Source organism: Poecilia mexicana, unplaced genomic scaffold (genome assembly GCF_051168715.1).
Source record: "Poecilia mexicana isolate PSO_F unplaced genomic scaffold, ASM5116871v1 scaffold_17, whole genome shotgun sequence".
In the NCBI taxonomy this organism is placed as follows: Eukaryota; Metazoa; Chordata; class Actinopteri; order Cyprinodontiformes; family Poeciliidae; genus Poecilia; species Poecilia mexicana.
In genome coordinates this window covers 14,036,183-14,053,283 of record NW_028263386.1, presented here as the reverse complement: position 1 = coordinate 14,053,283, position 17,101 = coordinate 14,036,183, and the positions used below count along the sequence as shown (strand labels likewise).

The 17,101-nt window shown below is 38.8% G+C and overlaps 3 protein-coding genes across 5 annotated transcripts in view; all 3 read right to left on the bottom strand.

The window, feature by feature from the left end:
* Nucleotides 1–47: 47 nt before the first annotated feature.
* On the bottom strand, nt 48–1,833 carry LOC106925936 (insulin-like growth factor-binding protein 1). Its single transcript, XM_015000519.2, has 4 exons — nt 1,433–1,833; nt 1,168–1,310; nt 913–1,041; nt 48–819 (listed from the first exon to the last, which is right to left on the bottom strand). The coding sequence occupies exons 1-4, from the start codon at nt 1,776–1,778 to the stop codon at nt 694–696; spliced, it is 744 nt and encodes a 247-aa protein (XP_014856005.1). The 5' UTR covers nt 1,779–1,833; the 3' UTR covers nt 48–693.
* A 1,117-nt stretch (nt 1,834–2,950) lies between these two features.
* LOC148154757 (uncharacterized) lies at nt 2,951–4,353 on the bottom strand. Of its 2 annotated transcripts, XM_088015003.1 has the most exons (4): nt 3,982–4,351; nt 3,499–3,903; nt 3,331–3,411; nt 2,951–3,243 (listed from the first exon to the last, which is right to left on the bottom strand). In XM_088015003.1, exons 2-4 carry the CDS (start codon nt 3,892–3,894, stop codon nt 3,163–3,165), a joined length of 558 nt encoding a protein of 185 aa, XP_087871129.1. In that variant the 5' UTR covers nt 3,895–3,903; nt 3,982–4,351; the 3' UTR covers nt 2,951–3,162. The 2 variants fall into 2 exon arrangements, with proteins under 2 accessions (XP_087871129.1, XP_087871130.1); XM_088015004.1 differs by having other exon boundaries at nt 3,499–4,353.
* A 1,673-nt stretch (nt 4,354–6,026) lies between these two features.
* The window catches only part of LOC106925933 (adenylate cyclase type 1-like), a 41,510-nt gene continuing 30,435 nt past the window's right edge, over nt 6,027–17,101 (bottom strand). For both annotated transcript variants that reach the window (XM_088015005.1, XM_015000516.2), the window contains 15 exons: nt 16,900–17,058; nt 15,889–16,030; nt 14,732–14,887; nt 13,818–14,015; nt 13,136–13,233; nt 12,937–13,021; nt 12,290–12,379; nt 11,689–11,951; nt 10,673–10,799; nt 10,069–10,230; nt 9,829–9,975; nt 9,639–9,737; nt 9,208–9,322; nt 9,001–9,125; nt 6,027–8,743 (listed from right to left, as the gene is read on the bottom strand). In XM_088015005.1, the coding sequence (XP_087871131.1) occupies nt 8,327–8,743; nt 9,001–9,125; nt 9,208–9,322; nt 9,639–9,737; nt 9,829–9,975; nt 10,069–10,230; nt 10,673–10,799; nt 11,689–11,951; nt 12,290–12,379; nt 12,937–13,021; nt 13,136–13,233; nt 13,818–14,015; nt 14,732–14,887; nt 15,889–16,030; nt 16,900–17,058 (2,383 nt within the window). In that variant the 3' untranslated portion in view covers nt 6,027–8,326. The remainder of the gene's footprint in view (nt 8,744–9,000; nt 9,126–9,207; nt 9,323–9,638; nt 9,738–9,828; nt 9,976–10,068; nt 10,231–10,672; nt 10,800–11,688; nt 11,952–12,289; nt 12,380–12,936; nt 13,022–13,135; nt 13,234–13,817; nt 14,016–14,731; nt 14,888–15,888; nt 16,031–16,899; nt 17,059–17,101) is intronic.

The following is a 17,101-nucleotide window of genomic DNA, read 5'->3' as shown; positions in this document are numbered from 1 at the left end:
AGTTCTTGGTTTTTTTCCTGATTATAAAATGAAACATTCAAAACTACTTAAACTTGATGAAATGTTTTATTATATACATTTAGTAGTATTATGTACAATGTTTCAGCATAGCAGTACTTCATCAATAACACTCAAACCAGTGTACTGCTTATGTGTGTGTGTGTTTGTTTTTTTTTTTACATCAAACTAATATACAGAAATGAATAAATATAACAGATGCAACCATTAATCATAGTCAAAGAACCTGCAGATGCAAGGAGAGGTAGACAAAATGTGCAGTGCATGCAAAAACGTACAGCGTCTTGGATAGTCCTCTATATTAGTGCTCAGCCAGCATGTGCCAATTTAAGAATCCCCTTTGAATAAGTGAGCGTTCATTCAGAAAATGGTCAGCAGCTTAAATGAATGTTCTATTGTGTTGCAAGTTATAATTAATCAAACTTACTTTGACGGAGTTGCAGACCTATTGTTTTGAGTAATGGAGTTATTCAGTTGGCCAAAAACTTGCAAACATGCTTTTAAAAATACATCAAAGAATAAATAATGTTATACATAATGTTCATAAAATAGATGGGCGTTTTCACCCGACATGATTTTACATTTTTTTTGTTCATCAGGCTAGTTTTACATATTTACTTAAAAGGTGAAGTTATTAAACACGGTTTCATATGCCTATGTCAGTAAATTAATGTCTTAGAGAGTAACTTCTTGCTGGCACGGGGCATCGGCGAGAAGGTCGCTGGATCCTGGCAGCTTCTTCCCATTCCAAGAAGAAACACACCAGCAGCGAACAGGTGGTCCAACCAGAGATGACTCGCACTGAAACGGAAACCAAGCACCAGTCTCATTTGCCCAGTAAGCTAAAATAAATACCTTTTGGGTGCTGGCAGCAAAACCTGAAAACAAACTCACCTGCTTGGGTTTGTAGTAGCCGTGTTTGTCACAGTTTGGGAGATAAAAGGTTGTGAACTTATCTCCTAATTGCTGCTGAGAGCTGGCAATCATATCCAGTGCTGCGTGCAGTTCAACATGACAGGGACCCTTAAAGAAAAAATACAAAAACAGAAACCATTAAGACCCCCTTGTCATTTTTTAAATTATCTCTAGACTCAAACCCTCCCTTGCGTTAATCGTTTCTCCCTCAGTGAGACTGATGCGTTGTCTCACCTGCTGTACCAGTTTGTTGCGGATGGCGTTAACTCTGGCTTTCAAGCTCTCATGCATCTCAGCAGTGTCTTGGTGGTCAGAGGGGAGGTCAAGTCCTAACAGGTATGGCGCAGAGCCATGTTCTTGGACTTCATCACCTGCTTCTAAAGGGATTTTGGAAAATGCATTCCATCAGAAATTGTTTTTCTTTTAAAGATATGAGAAAGAAAGAAAAAAAAAGACTACATTTCTTTGCAAACATTACAAAGAAAACCCTGGAGCTTACCTTGTCCCTCGTCATCGGCGCACACTCCCTGTCCTCTGGTCAGGGCATGGAGTGGTCTGGCCTCACCCGGCCTAGGAGTGCAGCGGAGCCCCTCACCGCAGTGGGCTGTGTGAACACCACAGGAAGCACCTTTCTCCAGAGCGCATGCCATGCAGCAACCACAGCCAGGCTCCCTCAGCACTTGCTTGCAGTCAGCGGAGACTGCAGGACAGTCGCTCAGCTTCTGCTGCGTGCAAGGAGCGCAGCGGATGGGCTCGGGACCCACCACTGGGGATGAACGCCCCAAAGCCATGACGGCCAGAGCCACTGCCGCAACCAAGGTCAGCTTCTCAGAAAATTCAAGCATTGTTTTCAGTTGTGGTTCTTAAAAGTACACCAAACAGCTCTAGGTTTTCTTCTTATGAGATTTCTGCGAAGCACTCGTATTTGTATGGAGATGTGGGAGGTTAATCATTGACCACACATATGAAACTTTTTTTGACACAGATAGCACAAACAGTGGGTGACCCTGCATGACGTGCAGAGATCTATGCTTACAAGGTCTGCAGTAAATATTGACACTGGAACATGAAGAGATTTTACTTAAAAACAACTCTGCTCAAGCTTTACTTTTACAGCTGATGTCCTGAAAGTATTTTTTTATTTTTTTTGAGTACTACTGCTTAGACAAATCAGTAAATATTAAATAACCTCCACGTCCAAACTTCAAAGGGTTAGTCAAAGATTATAATGATCCGTTTATGGGACAACATGGTTATGGCTGCCATCTTTTGAAGTAATGCTGACCGATTGTCCAGTGACTATGTTTTGGCAATGAAAAACTATTTTTCCCTTTGGGCTTGCTGGTGAAGGTTCATCGCATCACGCAAGCAGATAACTAGGATCACTCCTCTCAGGGGTTGCATAAGCGTGACAATATGGATTTGTCTGCTAGAATCACAACATGTTTGTTGACAAACAACTATAATTGGATTTTTTTTCATAGATGCATTTACCAAAAAAAAACAATCTGTGACAATTGACAGATGCGTCAGCCTACGGTCATCTTTTGCCGTGCACCAAATCGGATTCCCAATCAATTTTTTGTGCAAGACGTTTTTGAAAATTACACCCCAATTTGAAATTTTTTTTTATCATTTTGTAGCTGTCCATTATTCTCAGTTACTTTTCTCCATTGCTACACCAGTTCTCTAGCCTTCATTCTATGTCTTGTACCAAATGGTGGCAACCTTTAAGTCATACGTTTTGGCACACAGCTCTGAGGTTTAAACAGAAGAGATGCATTTATACTGATAAAATTACAAGCATAGGTATTCCAATGATTCAACAGACGACTTCTCAGAATTAGATTTCACTCAGTGGAAATGTATTAAATATGGATTTGGACTTATGAAAATGTATTCCAATATGGACTATGTTTTTATAAGTCATCAGAAGGTACTCCGTGTTTGCTGGCCATTATGCGTTTGTCCCAAAAAGAATAAACAAGGCACAGTAAATGAAGAGATTAAATCAGTATCTGATACTTACATTTTAATAATTGGCTACACATACAGAAACAGTTTGTGCTAAGCAAACTAAGACACTAACAATGTGCCTGACGGTGCCAAACAAGAATCAAACTTAAGAGCTTACATGCCACAAACTAAATTTACAGTCCAGCAGAGGGAAATTTGGCTGAAAATTGTACTCTGCATTAAGCAGTCATATTTCTCACAAGTCAATACATTTTATTCAACCACCAGTTGATGAGTTGTTGCCTCTTCAATGTCGACCATCAGGCTCACAAGCCACTGAGGAAAAGGCTCCTGCTTTAAGTAAAATAAGATAGGAATGTCACAAAAAAAAAAAATGCTTTTAGCAGCATAAACATCTGGAGGAGAAATTAATTCTAATACCTGCGCCTTCTTGTATCTTAAACTCTCTCTCTTCTTTGGCTGATGTGATTTTGTACATTTTTGCCACATAGTTTTGGAGACCTTTAAAAAAGACATTGGAAAGATGAGCAAATCTTTCTAATCAAAGATGTCAAAGCTCATAAATGTAAAGAGCTTGGCTAATCTCGCCTTTAGTCTCAGCCTCCTACTACTCAATCTCCTCTCGTACCCAAACACTGGCAGAGGTGCAGCTTCTTCGCACAGATCAGTAGAATGAGTGCTTGCATCCGACACTGAAGAGGTTTCGGTTTCTTTCGTCTGCTCGTTGAATCGAGTCCGGATCGAAGTCTCGCATTTCCGAGAACCAGGACGCCTCCCTGGTCTCCGAACCATCAGTGGAACATCATCTTCTTCCCTCTCATTTTCTGCCAGTGCCTCCTCTGTCTCTACACCCACTTGAAATGGTAACTCATCTTCTTTTTCCACCTCCTTTTCCTTCTCTCCTTTTCTTCCCACAGTTTCATCTTCCTGCTCCGACTCCTCTTGAATTGGCTCCAGAATTTGCACCTTCTCTATGTTCTGCATTATGTTATGCTAAAAACACAAAGAACAAGCGACCTGCTCTCTGAAAGCTGCTTTGTTTTCTTTTCTACACGAGAAGGTAAAACTTACATTTTTGCTTGGCGGTGTCCCTGCAGCTGGTTGATCCACATGAGGAAGGGAAGTTTCTTTTTGTTAGCCAATTATTGCAAGCAGGTGTGGGCATTTAACGGGATGCCATATCTCTCCAGGAAACAACAATCCAACAGAAGCAGTTACTGAAATATTTTTGATTAACCCATCTGGCACCGGTAACCTTACAATATTCAAAGTCACCCAAATCCCTAAATTATTGCAAATCTGCAATAAAGGCTGAACTAGTGGTGCCCAGAGTCTGTCCTCGAGGGCCGGCATCCTGCATGTCTTAGTTCTCTTCCTGGTGGTAGTTGCAACCTCCTCAGCTTGTCAATGTTCCTCTTAGGCCTTCTAACGAGCCATCATTGGATCCAGGTGTGTTAAACCAGGGAGAGAACTAAAACATGCAGGATGCCGGCCCTCCAGGACCGACTTTGGGCACCCCTGCTTTAGAGGGGTAATTGAACTTTTCTGTTGTAGCATTCTGCACAGCTCTTAAAAGCAGTCAGTGTTGTCCTTGCAGTAGACATCACTTGTTGTGAGTTTAGAGAAAGAGCTCACCTGATGGGCAGACTAATAGTTATTCAGATGTAGACCATGACTAAAGCAGGTTACTGCCATCTAAAAACATGATTCTTCCAGCTTTCACAGCAGTACATTTTAAAAAAAAAGTCACAAGTTTTAGTTTTATACAAATAAAATTAGTTTTCATTGTTTGCTTTTCATACAATGTCACACTCTGCTTGACATACCTTGAATCGCATATCCTCACTCTTGTCTTTTTGTTTTAGTTTCAGCAGCGGTTTTGGTAACTGTCAAGGCTGCTAGAGATTTTATTTGGAGACATCAGACTAAAACTGACCAACTTCATCTGCATACAATCTTCATAGAGCCTTGCAACTGTAAAGAAGGTATAGCAAATTGATCTTTAACCCTTTAACCCCAGTGTTATCACATTTCTCAGAAAGAGCGCAGAAAACATCAAAGGTGAAGCGGGGAGGGAGAGGGTGGATTTTCCCGTCAGATCATCAGTTTCTGAAACCACACACAAAAAAAAAACTATGCAAAAGTGCACACAGGGTCAGTGTGACCCACACACAGAGTAAAAAAAACCTTGATGGGTCTGGATGACCCCATCTCAAGACCGCAGGAGGGTTAAAAATAATTGATTCAACCCAATACCAAACCCAATAATCCAATTTATGGGTTATTAAAAAAAACACCCAGTTGCATTTATATTAATAATGTCAGTCGCCCAAAGTATGCTGTCAAAAAGCTAACCCAGCCCTGTTTACAGACAAATACAGACCAGAAAGGTCTGGTCTGTAATTTATCAAAAGATAAATTATATTTTTTATTTCATGTCTTAAAATTGAATCATCGTTAGTATATGTTAGTCTTCATTTTGTTTTCTCCAAATTATTCATAATTAGCTTTAACTGTTGTCATTTTTAGTGCTTCATGCCAAGACCTCTGTAGAGCGGTCTGCAGGACATTGACAACTGACCAGAATTAGCTAAATTCCTCTGCAAACCAATAACAACTCCCATGCTGTACTATCTGTCAAATATTGCACAAGATATGTGTTTGTTGACTCAACTGTTACACCGAGTGAACTCTACACAAACTCTGCATCAGTGCTGGGAAAACAGTTTTGTGGCTGCTGCCCAGAGTTTAAGACGTGATGATATTCATCTGGCTCCCGGCTCGCCAAGGTGCTCCCACAAAACATTTATTGTCTCGTGCATTCAGCTGTCTAAGCCAAAAACTGTTATTTTAAAACCAATTACGTGAAAAGAATAGAATGTGTAGCATAAAAATCTATTGAGTGTGACTAACAAGGAAAGATCCACACACAAAGCTGTTTGTTCACCACACGGTGTTTGGTTGTTTCTGGAAGGAAATTCTATTGGTCAACACTAAAAACGGCTCCTTAAAAAAAAAAAAAAAAAAAAAGAAAACACTGCTGGTCACAATATTTCCATTTTATGCAGTCAGACGGAAGTTATTTCATTTTTTAAAACTCACAAAGCGCTCTCATATTTTATGCACCAATATTGTCTTTATTACAAAATATTCAATAACTTTACACTGTACAAGATACAACATAGTTTACAGGTTTTGGCTATTTACAAAAAAAAAAAAAAGATTATGATCTGCATATCAAAGTGAATAAATCTAAAAAGGCAAGTTGCAATCACTGTAAGCTTATTGAGTAAGGCAAAAAACTTGAAACGTGATGTAGTCACACTTTTCCATATCAAGTGAAGATATCTATGCACTTAAAGATACAGGCTATAAAGATATCTGACATGCCTCATATTTATGAAACTGCATCTGAGAGATGTGTGCTTAATGTTATTCTTAAACTCTAGCTTTATTATACTGAAAAGCAGTTGTACAGTAATGTATAAGCCTGAAGAAAAAATATTAGCAGCTATAGACACGGCACCGAAGTTTCTGCAGCCTCAAGAAAATAAGGTAATGTACACAGACTAAGGATTTAAAACACTTAAAGGTCATGCATTTATAGAAGTGGTGTGCTTATTACCATGTAAGTGCTCCCTTCTGTATGGATGAATGCCATCCATTAGTCTACAGTGCCTTGTTAAAGTAGCTGTACCCCTTGGATTTTCACATTTTCCTCATAACAATCACAAACATCAATGTCCATTTTTTTTTTTTTTTTTTTTTTTTTTAGAATTTTCTAGACCATCACAAAGTAGGGCATTACTGATAAAAGCCTCAGAGGTTTGTTTGTGAGCATTAGTGGGCAGGCAAAAACCAACAAACACAGTAGAAAAGCCAGCAAATAAAGTTGTGGAAAAGTTTAAAGAGGGGCTAGATTCTAGAACAGATATTCCAAACTTTGAACATCTGCCGATGCACTTCTCAGTCCATCTGGCAAAAACTGGAAAGAGTACAATATAACAAAACAAGCCAAGCTTCTGTCATCTATCTGAATTGGAAGATGTGCAAGAAGATCTTTCAGAAGAAAAAAAAGCCCATGGTGAGTCTTGATGGGCTGCAGAGATCCACAGCTTAAGTGGGAGATACTGTTGACGGAACGGCTTTTAGCGGCGAACTCCACAGATGTGTCCTTCGTAGAAGAGTAGGAACGTAAAACTAGTATTGTTTCTGTGATTGATGCTATATAAATAAACTGAAATTATTTTTTTCACACCACTTCAGAGCTGCGGTCTACTTTGAGTTGGTCTTTCACGTAACATCTTATTAAAATCCATTAAAGTATGTGGCCGTAATGTGACAAAATGCGGAAATGTTCAAGTGGTATGAATAAATTTTCAAGGCACTGTATGTTCATGTGTGCTTGTTGGTGTTCTGTGTAGTGTTTTTTTTTTTTTTTTTTTTTTTTTTAGTGAACCTTCTCATTTTGGCATGAACTAGTTTCTGTGGCAGCACGCATTCAACTAACCTTTTTCACTCTTTCCAGCTCTTTTAGTGCATACCGACCGTGAAAAAAAGCCCCATCAGTGCATGCTGCTTTCATACACACATTTACTTTAGACTCTGTGAATCCAGGTGATATCAAGACAAGACACTTTTTTTTAAATTGGTTAGTAATGTTTGAAAGTAACAAGTGCAAGATCCCTTTTCTGTGAAATTTCTAAAACTTAAAATTATTACTTTGGTTTTTCCTCTCAAGCAGAGTATCATCACTTATGGCTCTTGACATTTTTCAAAAAAAAATCATGCACTAAGATAAACTGCCATATTTCATAAAAAGCCAGCTTCATCCAGTGAAAGGTGAATACAAAAAGGATTTTGTGCTGTTTTGTTACAATTTCAAACTGAACACACATGCATACACACACTTACAATTATAAACATGCATGCCTTCATACAACAAAGTATAAATAAACTGTCTGTAAATAATGCAATATATCCTTGGCATAATCAGAAAGACAGTGCAAAAGCAAATGCATGATCAGTCTTTTTCTGGGCATCAATGTACATATTCCTTGTACGTGGGAATATGTACTTCATATAAAACAAGGTTGCACACATTACCTGGATATACCTGCACAGGAACCCGAGAACACCACAAATCTAATCATCTGGTATAGCGATGTTCATAGGATGTTGAGCAGTTGCTTGCATCTTTCTTCCCCCTCCACATCTCAACTCTGTATAGAGGCAATCAGTTAAGAAAATCTCTGAAAGCAAGTTTGATTGTCAGTTTTATAATACTTCAGCACGTTATCCTGGCCGAAAACATCTTGGGTTATGTCAGGATTTCCTAGGACGTATGAGAAATCCGTGGACAGCCCCAACTTCTCCAGGTTCTCCTGCTGCATTCAAAACCGTCCCGTCGTTCCTCCTACACTGCTACATCCGCAATGGCTGCCACAGCCTCGATTTGAATGTGTGTCACCTCGACGACGTCTTCATCTTCCACTTCACCTAGCACACAGGGCGACGGGAGGCATGTTGCTTGGCTGTTGCTGATGTTGGCAGAGCTTGTCTGAAAGTTGCCACCCATGCTGGCTTGAGCAGCCAGGCTGGCAGCGGAGGAGACGCTGCCCAGATGGGTCGGCACGCTCGTCTTGCCACAGGAATGGATACGGCGTGCCAGGCTGGTGGAACGCATCACCGATGAAGTGGTCGCCATGCCGATGCCCTGCACTTTACCTTCCAGAAAGTATGTCAGCATCTCACCTTTACCTTTTACACTGACTTTACCACGGCAGACTAAATCGTAGTTGCTATTCAGCATTCGATATACCTCCTCGGTCACCTGGAAAACAAAAACATTGAGCTTTTCCGTTTCTTTAAAAAAAATAAAATAAAATACACACTTATTGGAAATTAATGCTCAACTTAAGTTTGATTTTGGTTCAGGTCTATTAAACTATTCAAACAAAACTACAGAAAATGAACTAAAAATAAGTCTGGGAGTTAGCTACACTTTCATTTAGAAATGTATGATTTAGAGATATGTGCATTTGATATAGAACTTATGCTTGATATCTGGTTAATTAGTGTTTTATCTACCTGAATTTTTCCTGGTACACCCGTGCTGTCCATCCGACTGGCCACGTTCACTGTATTACCCCAGATGTCGTACTGTGGTCGCCGTGCTCCGATCACCCCAGCAACTACTGGGCCAACATTGATTCCTGTCCAAATTAACAACAGAATTTACACCAAATTACCTTAGTATTGCTACTCACATTCAGAGTCATTTGCGGGTCCACTTACCCACTCTGAGGACAAATTCATTGTATGACTGGTAGTTGATTTCATCCAATACGTCAAACATTTCTATGGCGTAGTCTGCGATTGTGCTCAAATGGTCATAAACCGATTTTTTGGCCTATAGAACAGAGAAATAGTAAGGCTCAGCGTGCAATTTGTTTAAATGGGGAACTGACTTCAAACAGCAACAATGGCCTGTTCTGGAAGTGCAATCAGTTAATACTTACCCCAAATTTTTTATCTACCAAATCTTTTTTTGGTAGAAAAATTGTTAGTCTTTTACAATTTTTCTACCAATTTCCTGCAATATGATCTCCTTCCAAAACAGGTAAGGGAACTAATACTTCCAATGCAGACATTTTCTTTTAAAAACCCAATCAAACTCTCTAACATTCAGAAAAAAAAATCCCAAAGACAGATAGATAAACAGCCACCTTGGTGCCAATGGTGGGGACAAGCCCAACAGCTGCCATGTACGTGCTGCCAATAGTTTTGATTTTCTCGATGTCTTTGTAGCACTCCTTGTCCATAAGCTGCAAAATGGACATTTAGGCAATACATATTAGAATGAAAACCACATTCAAGCAACAGAAGGTCAAGTAAATCATAAGACGAGAAACATACCTCATCAAAGTCAGCAATGATTTCATTTAGCAGCCTCAGGCACTCCACTCCCATGTTGTTGCCATCCAGTTCAATGTAGAAATCATTAAAGTTTGGAATTGAGGCGAACAGGACACCGACTTGGGCGTAGGACTGATAGTACAGATCCTAATAAAAAACACAGAACCCCGTAAAAGAAAAAAAAAAAAAGATGTCCCTTTGCGTCTTTTATTATTTGTCGTTTCCTCTATTTTCATCTACCTGTTGGTCAGTCTGCCTGCATGCCTGTTTATTAGCATGGCTCACCATGTTTCTGGGGTTTGACATTAAGAAGTGTTGAGCCACATGGGCAGGCAGTAGATTGAAGAGAATCCTCCTGTTGTCCAGCTTTACTTTCTCCATCCCATCTCGTTCCTCCTCCGCCTGGCAGCGCGCAAAAAAAAGAAACGAGCAGAGAATGCCTGAGTCTTTTTCACATTTCTACCACATGGGGTCAGTAAAAAGCCTTCTCAGGAAAAAAAAAAAAAATCAAAATTACATAGCAGCTATTTAAATGGTCAAAAACTTTAAGTTTTAGATTTAATAGTTAGAACTTTAATGACACAGTGTGCAAATACGGGAGTAAGTGACTCCAAGTGAAACACGGCCAACGAAATGTTCTCTTGTTTTTGCCAAAAAAAAAAAAAAAAAAAACACCAACTGGTTGCTGCCAGTAGCATTGAACCCCCTCATTTTACCTAATATAATAAATCTGAAATGACAGAAATATGGCGCTTGTGCTTAAACTTTGATTAAAATTCACAAATGTACGCCCAAAAACATTCACAGTCCGTTACACTTTGCACATAAGTACAGTCTTCCAAACCTGTACAGCCCAAAGGAAGTCCAAGCGCAGCTTGAGGTCAAGTTGCCTGGAGTGGAGGGCCAGGGCACTGACAAAGAGCAACAGAGACAGGATGGGCTCATAACCCCGGATGTGGAAAGACCCCCCACTGTGGAAGAGACCAACACAGAAGTTAGCAGTAGACCAGACCACAAAGAAAACAACACAGGAGGGTTGACCGGACCCACCACAGCGCTAGGAGAGAGATCACAAGTCAAGATTAATTTGATTTACTTATAAAAATTCTCAAATGAATTGTCATGCAGTTAATGCATTTGGTTGTAATTGCCCATCAACAACATAAAGTGCACGAAAAGAAAACTCATTCTAAACCTGCACCAGAATTTTCCAAAGCAAATTTCTGATCTAAGCTCCAATAACACTGTCCAAGCCCCTCCACTCTGAACTAATGTGGTCCCATCATCCCAACCCACATTGTCCTTTCAGGCTTCTGATTTGGAACTAATAAGCATGTGTGCTGCTTCAAAGGGTGGAAAATGAAAGAGTGTGTGGGCTGAAGACAAGCAACGACTCCTCTACACACATACATCACACATACTGTAAATGCTCCTGCAAGTCTTGTTTATCTGTGCACTTCCTGTATTGAGCAAACAAAGAATAACACTTAGCATTTACAGCAATGTGATGATGGAATGACCCACACAACTCATGGAACATCATTTCCCCATTAAGCTGCACATGCATTGTTGTAAGGATGCCCACAAATCTTTTTTTTTTTTTTTTTTTTTTTTTTTTTTTTAATTCATGTCAAGACTCCAGTGGTTTGCTGCAAATCAAGAAGGATTTTTTTTTAATGAGTGAAATAAATATTTTCTAATATGATATCCATTTTGTTAATAACACTGCAAAGCTGTAGGCTATGAATTTAAATCTTACTGTCAGATCTTAGATCTTATTGATGCAAAATAAATAAAAATAAACACTAAACAATACATATACAAGTATATGTTTAATGTATGACATGCTTCGAACCTTACCCCGCAGTCTTGCGAAAGCCACTGAGCTCCAGCACAGTGATGTACAGCACTCCCAAAAGGAGCATCAACGCCATCTTTGGCAACCAGGATACTCGCAGGAAAAGCGCTAATGTGAGGGTGCCCACTACACAGGAAAGAAAAGCATAGCGGGCCCCATCACAGGGCAACTCGGCCATGGTCTGGTTGGCTCCCCTGTCCACATCAATGATGATAATGGAACTGTTTGTATTGGCACTTCCCCACATCCAGGGCATACAACCCACCTATGAATAGAGACAAAGAATGCATAAATATACTCAGTATGTGAGTTATACTTGAGGACATTATTCTAAACTGCATATTGCTATCAATACTGTCTGCACTTTGCATAAGAAATATCAAAGGAAAAGCAACATAAATCTAAGAATGCAAGCAGTTTCACTTTTAAAAACAGGTAATTGTAACTTGTCCACGTCTCGCTGACGTAAGCAAGCTCTTTAGTGTTTCTTGAAAGAAACACTAAAGAGCAGCTTGTATTTCTCTAAAACCTATAAAAGAAAAAAGAAACTTGAAACAACCTGAGCTCTAATGTCACATTTTGTATATTCATTTTGGGACTTACAACACAAGCCTGGGCCACAGCGTAGATTAAAAGCACTATAAGAAGACAGAGAGCAGTTCGAATCTGAATGGTCAGGCACCCCGGAAAACACTGAATGTAAGAAAAAAAAAAAAAAAAAAGACATTAAATCATCACCAAAGACCAGCATGCCTATATTTTATACACTGATATTAATGTTCATCAAGAAAAAAAAAACAACTAATCTGATAGGGCATATTATATAATAGAACTGTTAGAAAATATTTAAAAAAGAATTTAAACTAATAATTAACAGGACAAATACAAGTGTTTAGTGCATGTCTGTATTTGCTTTGCACAGCTAGAAATAGTTTAGAAAAGCACGCTTCCTTTTAATCCATTTCATAATCATGCTGGATTTGTGTTGGTTTAAGACACAGAATCTTAGTAAAATACACTGAGATTTAAAGATTGTAAACTTGCAAAAAATAAAAAATAAATCTTTTTAAAAAAATCAACAGGTATAATAATATAATAAAAGAAAGCACAATAAATACATAAATAATATTTAACAAGACAGCTTTGTAAATTCCTGATAACAGAAGACAATCAGTATATTATAAAGAAGTGTGCAAAAAAAAATAAAATAAAACAACCTACATAAAAGCTAAAACAGGATCTGTGCTTACCTGTACTCTCGTGATATGCAGGTACATAATACAAGCTACAAGGAAACAGATGCAGAAGACGAGAAGCACAAGTACAACTGTGCCCCTGAATTCAATGAAAAACAAAAACAAAAAGCACAGATGAGCAAAATAAGTTAATGATGTTTAGAGAATTAAAAAAAAAATCATGAGAAGAACAAATATTATCTGATGAACATACTGCGGTATGATGAGAAGATAAACAATTCCAAACAAGGCCGCTAGGATCAGAGAGAGAACCACTGCGCTGGTGAAGTACTCATCAGGAACCTGGTGGTACTAATGTAACAGAGTGGACAGGGTTAAATGACTGAAGTTAGGTTAAAAAAAATGTTTCTAATAAAGGAATAAATGATTTACAAAGTATTTCTGAATTTATGTTTTTGTTTAAGTTAATTCATTTCATTTCAGGTAGAAGCTTTTTAGGACACAACTTGTTAGGGTAAAAATTATTTCCCCATGAAGTAGTTTAATCTTCATTTTATATATATATATATATATAGTAAATCCACCTGTTAATAGATTCTGCTAAAGCAACCAGAAGACATTTTTACTAAAAGGGAGCTGAAGTATGTCTAAACATTGAGTTGTTTTTTGTTTTGTTGTTTTTAAATTAGTTTACATGCATTTCTTTTTTATCTACCAAAATGTTTTCTCTTAGAAATGTGAGAATAACTAACATTTTAGAAGCCCAAAGAAAAACATATTTTCAAAACTTTCAGATTCCCGGCAGAACTAAAGTCAGCTTTTGATTGTGACGAAAAAAAAAAAAATTATCTGTACTGGAAACAAAATATCAAGACATAAACAGAGGCTCTGGGGCGCTACTAATCTCAATCTTGGTAGCATGTCAAATGCCTCACCCTCTGCTCCCGCTCAGAGCACTTATACATGAGTGTGAGGAAGTTGAGGTCTGCTGTGTCGGACTCTGTTTGGCGGGCCTCAATCAGCCGGCCAATGTAGCGATTGACCCTGGTTCTAGGACTGCTCTGGATCAAGTTAGCCTGGTTAGCATTGGAGCGGTTCCTCAGCTTTTGTGGAGCTGTTCGCATGGCCCTCCGCTGGAATAAAGCCAAAAAAAAAAAAAAAAAAAAAAAAAATCATTTAACAAATACACTGCTGCACCGTTTATTCAACCTAGTGCTTCATTTTTATTACAAAGATAAATAAGAATCAAGAGTAAATAAGAGCAGCTGATTGTACTTTAAAATGAGAACATTGATACTTAAGTTTATCATAAAAAGCATCACGTTGTGCCTGTGTCTTCAGCAGCACTTTGGGCATTGAACCAAAGTCAAAGACTAATGTGTCTGTTGTGCTGCAGCAGGTTTGTCAGGATCTAAATATGCATGCTTTCCGATCAGAATATACTGATTGGGGTGTTTAAATGACATTTTTATTCCGACCGGTCGTTTATTTCAATTACTTATGTCCATTTAAAAGTACCTTGATGGTGGTAACGTACATTTTATCCACACCTGCCCTGTGGCAGACTGACAGGAGTGAGGCTGCTGTCTCCTGTTTATGTGTAAAAGTGCCAGACCAGATCTAGCAATGAGGTATAAGGATGAGGAGGTCAGCAAGTTTAATGGCTAATTTTTTTCAAATGCATCACATCTAAACTTTCCTGCTATGTTTTGTACAAACATATACTTATTTTTTATATATATAATATACATTTTATTGAAATAATTATAGATCTAGAACAATGAAATAATTTTAAAAAATGTTATTGTGAAGAATTCAACAATAAGTCAACCCAAAGCAGTTTTCTTACCTTATCACCATCCTCACAGTTCATGACATTGGAGAACGGAATCTCAGCCTTGAACATCTTCCTGCAGTGCATGAGTTGCACCAGTAAGTAGCAAACGGTTTTGAACTTCATCTTTTTGGCAGGCTTTATATCTGAAAGAATCAATCCTGGGAATATCTGTCACCAGAATGAGAACAAGGATTAAGTCACAAAACCCTGCAGTAAAATCTTGACTATGTGCAAGTCTGAACTCGTACACAACACAGAGAGCATGCACACACACATGCAATCACAGAGCTTAGAAGTGGCTAAACTGAGGCAGTCTAATCCCATAGGACCTCTTTTTAATTTCAGGACAATTGACCTCAAACCTGTTTTAGGAAATCTGAAAAACATTAAGTGTACATTAAAGGGTGTGAGAAAGCGCTACCGGGATTTGCAACATAATCTATATGCTTTGTTTGAGATCCGTCCCTGCAGTGAGCGGCGGTCTATTGAACACCACAGTTTGAGCATATCTTTGCCAGAGCCATTGCTTTTATGAAGCTAAGCCATTAGCTGCATTAATCAGATTAGTAAAGTGCAAAGGGAAGAAAAAAATACTGGGATATGAAACTGTGAACCTGCATGCAAGCCTTATATTTCAAAAACAAAACTGGCTGACAGAAATAATGAAGAAAGTAGAATGACACACTGAAGCCGAAAAAAGGGGAGAGTTGAACAGAGAATTGAAATTCCCTGCTTGTGGCACATCTGCTGGAGTTATGTGTATTTCTCTTTAAGTTTGTCCAAGTGTGCAAATTTGAGCTGATGGATGCCACTGGCTGTGTTTCTTTTCTTTATAATCTAGCAAAAATGCATTACATGAATCGAAACCAACACATGTACTGAGAAAACCCTAGTTCAAGAATAGGGTTTTCAAATCCCAAGAAAATAAAAATCATAGCAAAATCTAGACTTATTTCATGTGACTGAGGTCAAACTGATGACCTCAGTCATCAGTTGGCACAACAATGACAGCTACAGTTTCATTGTGCCCTGACATAGTGCACATGCTTTTCTAAGCTATTTTGGCGGTTCTAAATGTTTATCACTTAAAACAGGGCCTCAATAATAGGTCATTGTAAAACAAAACATGCATCGTACAATGTTAATCTGTCATTCCAAACAGAAAATACCTTCCGTCGGTGAGATGGCACAATAAAGAAAGTTTCTATTTCATGCTTCTGGAGAAAGGCGTTCCTTTCATGGCCATTTCCAGGCTCTACCTCGTAGTCTCCATTTAGGCACTCAAGTGTTGATCTGGTGATGTGAACTTTCCTGCAATGCAAACAAGGCAAGTTTCACATAAATGAGGCAAATCTGAAAGAAAAAAATTACACTCAAATGCGGAGAGAAATTATTAAAATCTATCCATCCATCAAGTCATTATCTTGTGCTTAATCTGGGTCTCCCTCCAGTGGGATGTGCCCAGAGGAGGCATCCGGGAGGCAACCCAAGTGTTAAAATTACTCAGTTTCTTGTTGAAATAAGAGTTAAATTAACACCAGTTCTGATAAGTGTCACGAAGTGGTGGTTTGAGAGATGGTGAGGATGAACGCTGAGACCCAGGTTGTGAAGAAAATTATGAATTTAATGATGAAAGGCTCAAACAGTCCAAATACAGGCGGCACGGCAGAGAGTTTAGTACACAGCTAAATACCAGTAGCAACTGACGACAGACTGAACATGCAGCAAGCTAACCAAGACTTAAACAGTTCTACTGGAGAGCCGACACAGACAACAACTGATATTTGACGAGGACCCGACAAGAGACAAAGACAACAGGTGGACTTAAATACACAGGGAGGGTAATCAGGGAATGAGACACACCTGGGAAGCAATCAATGGGAAAGACGCAGAAACAGAGACTCACAGGACATAAACTGAACACAGAAAAACCTTGAAATAAATATACAGAAACACGGATCATGACAATAAGGACCAAATAGACTCGGCATAGTGTTTGTTCAACTCTGCAGAATAGGAGAGGAAAATAGAGGATAACCCCTATTTAGATTATACATTCACTAAATACTGTTTTCTGCACCAAAGTAAAAATAAAAAAATAAAAATCTATGCCACTAACTTAGCAATTCTGATTCTACATATAAACACTTGTCAGTATTTTTATCTATAAGTGTACCAACCCTGGTAGTCCTCCAGCTTCCATCACATTGGCCAGCGTCACATCATTTGACCAGACATCATACTGCCATTTCCTGAGCCCCAGTACTCCGCACAGCACTCGACCAGTGTGCAGACCCACACGCATGTTAAGGTTGACTTCTGTTGCCTCTGCAACTGACCTGCGGGACCATGCATAAAATGATTTGGGTGAAAATCTTATGG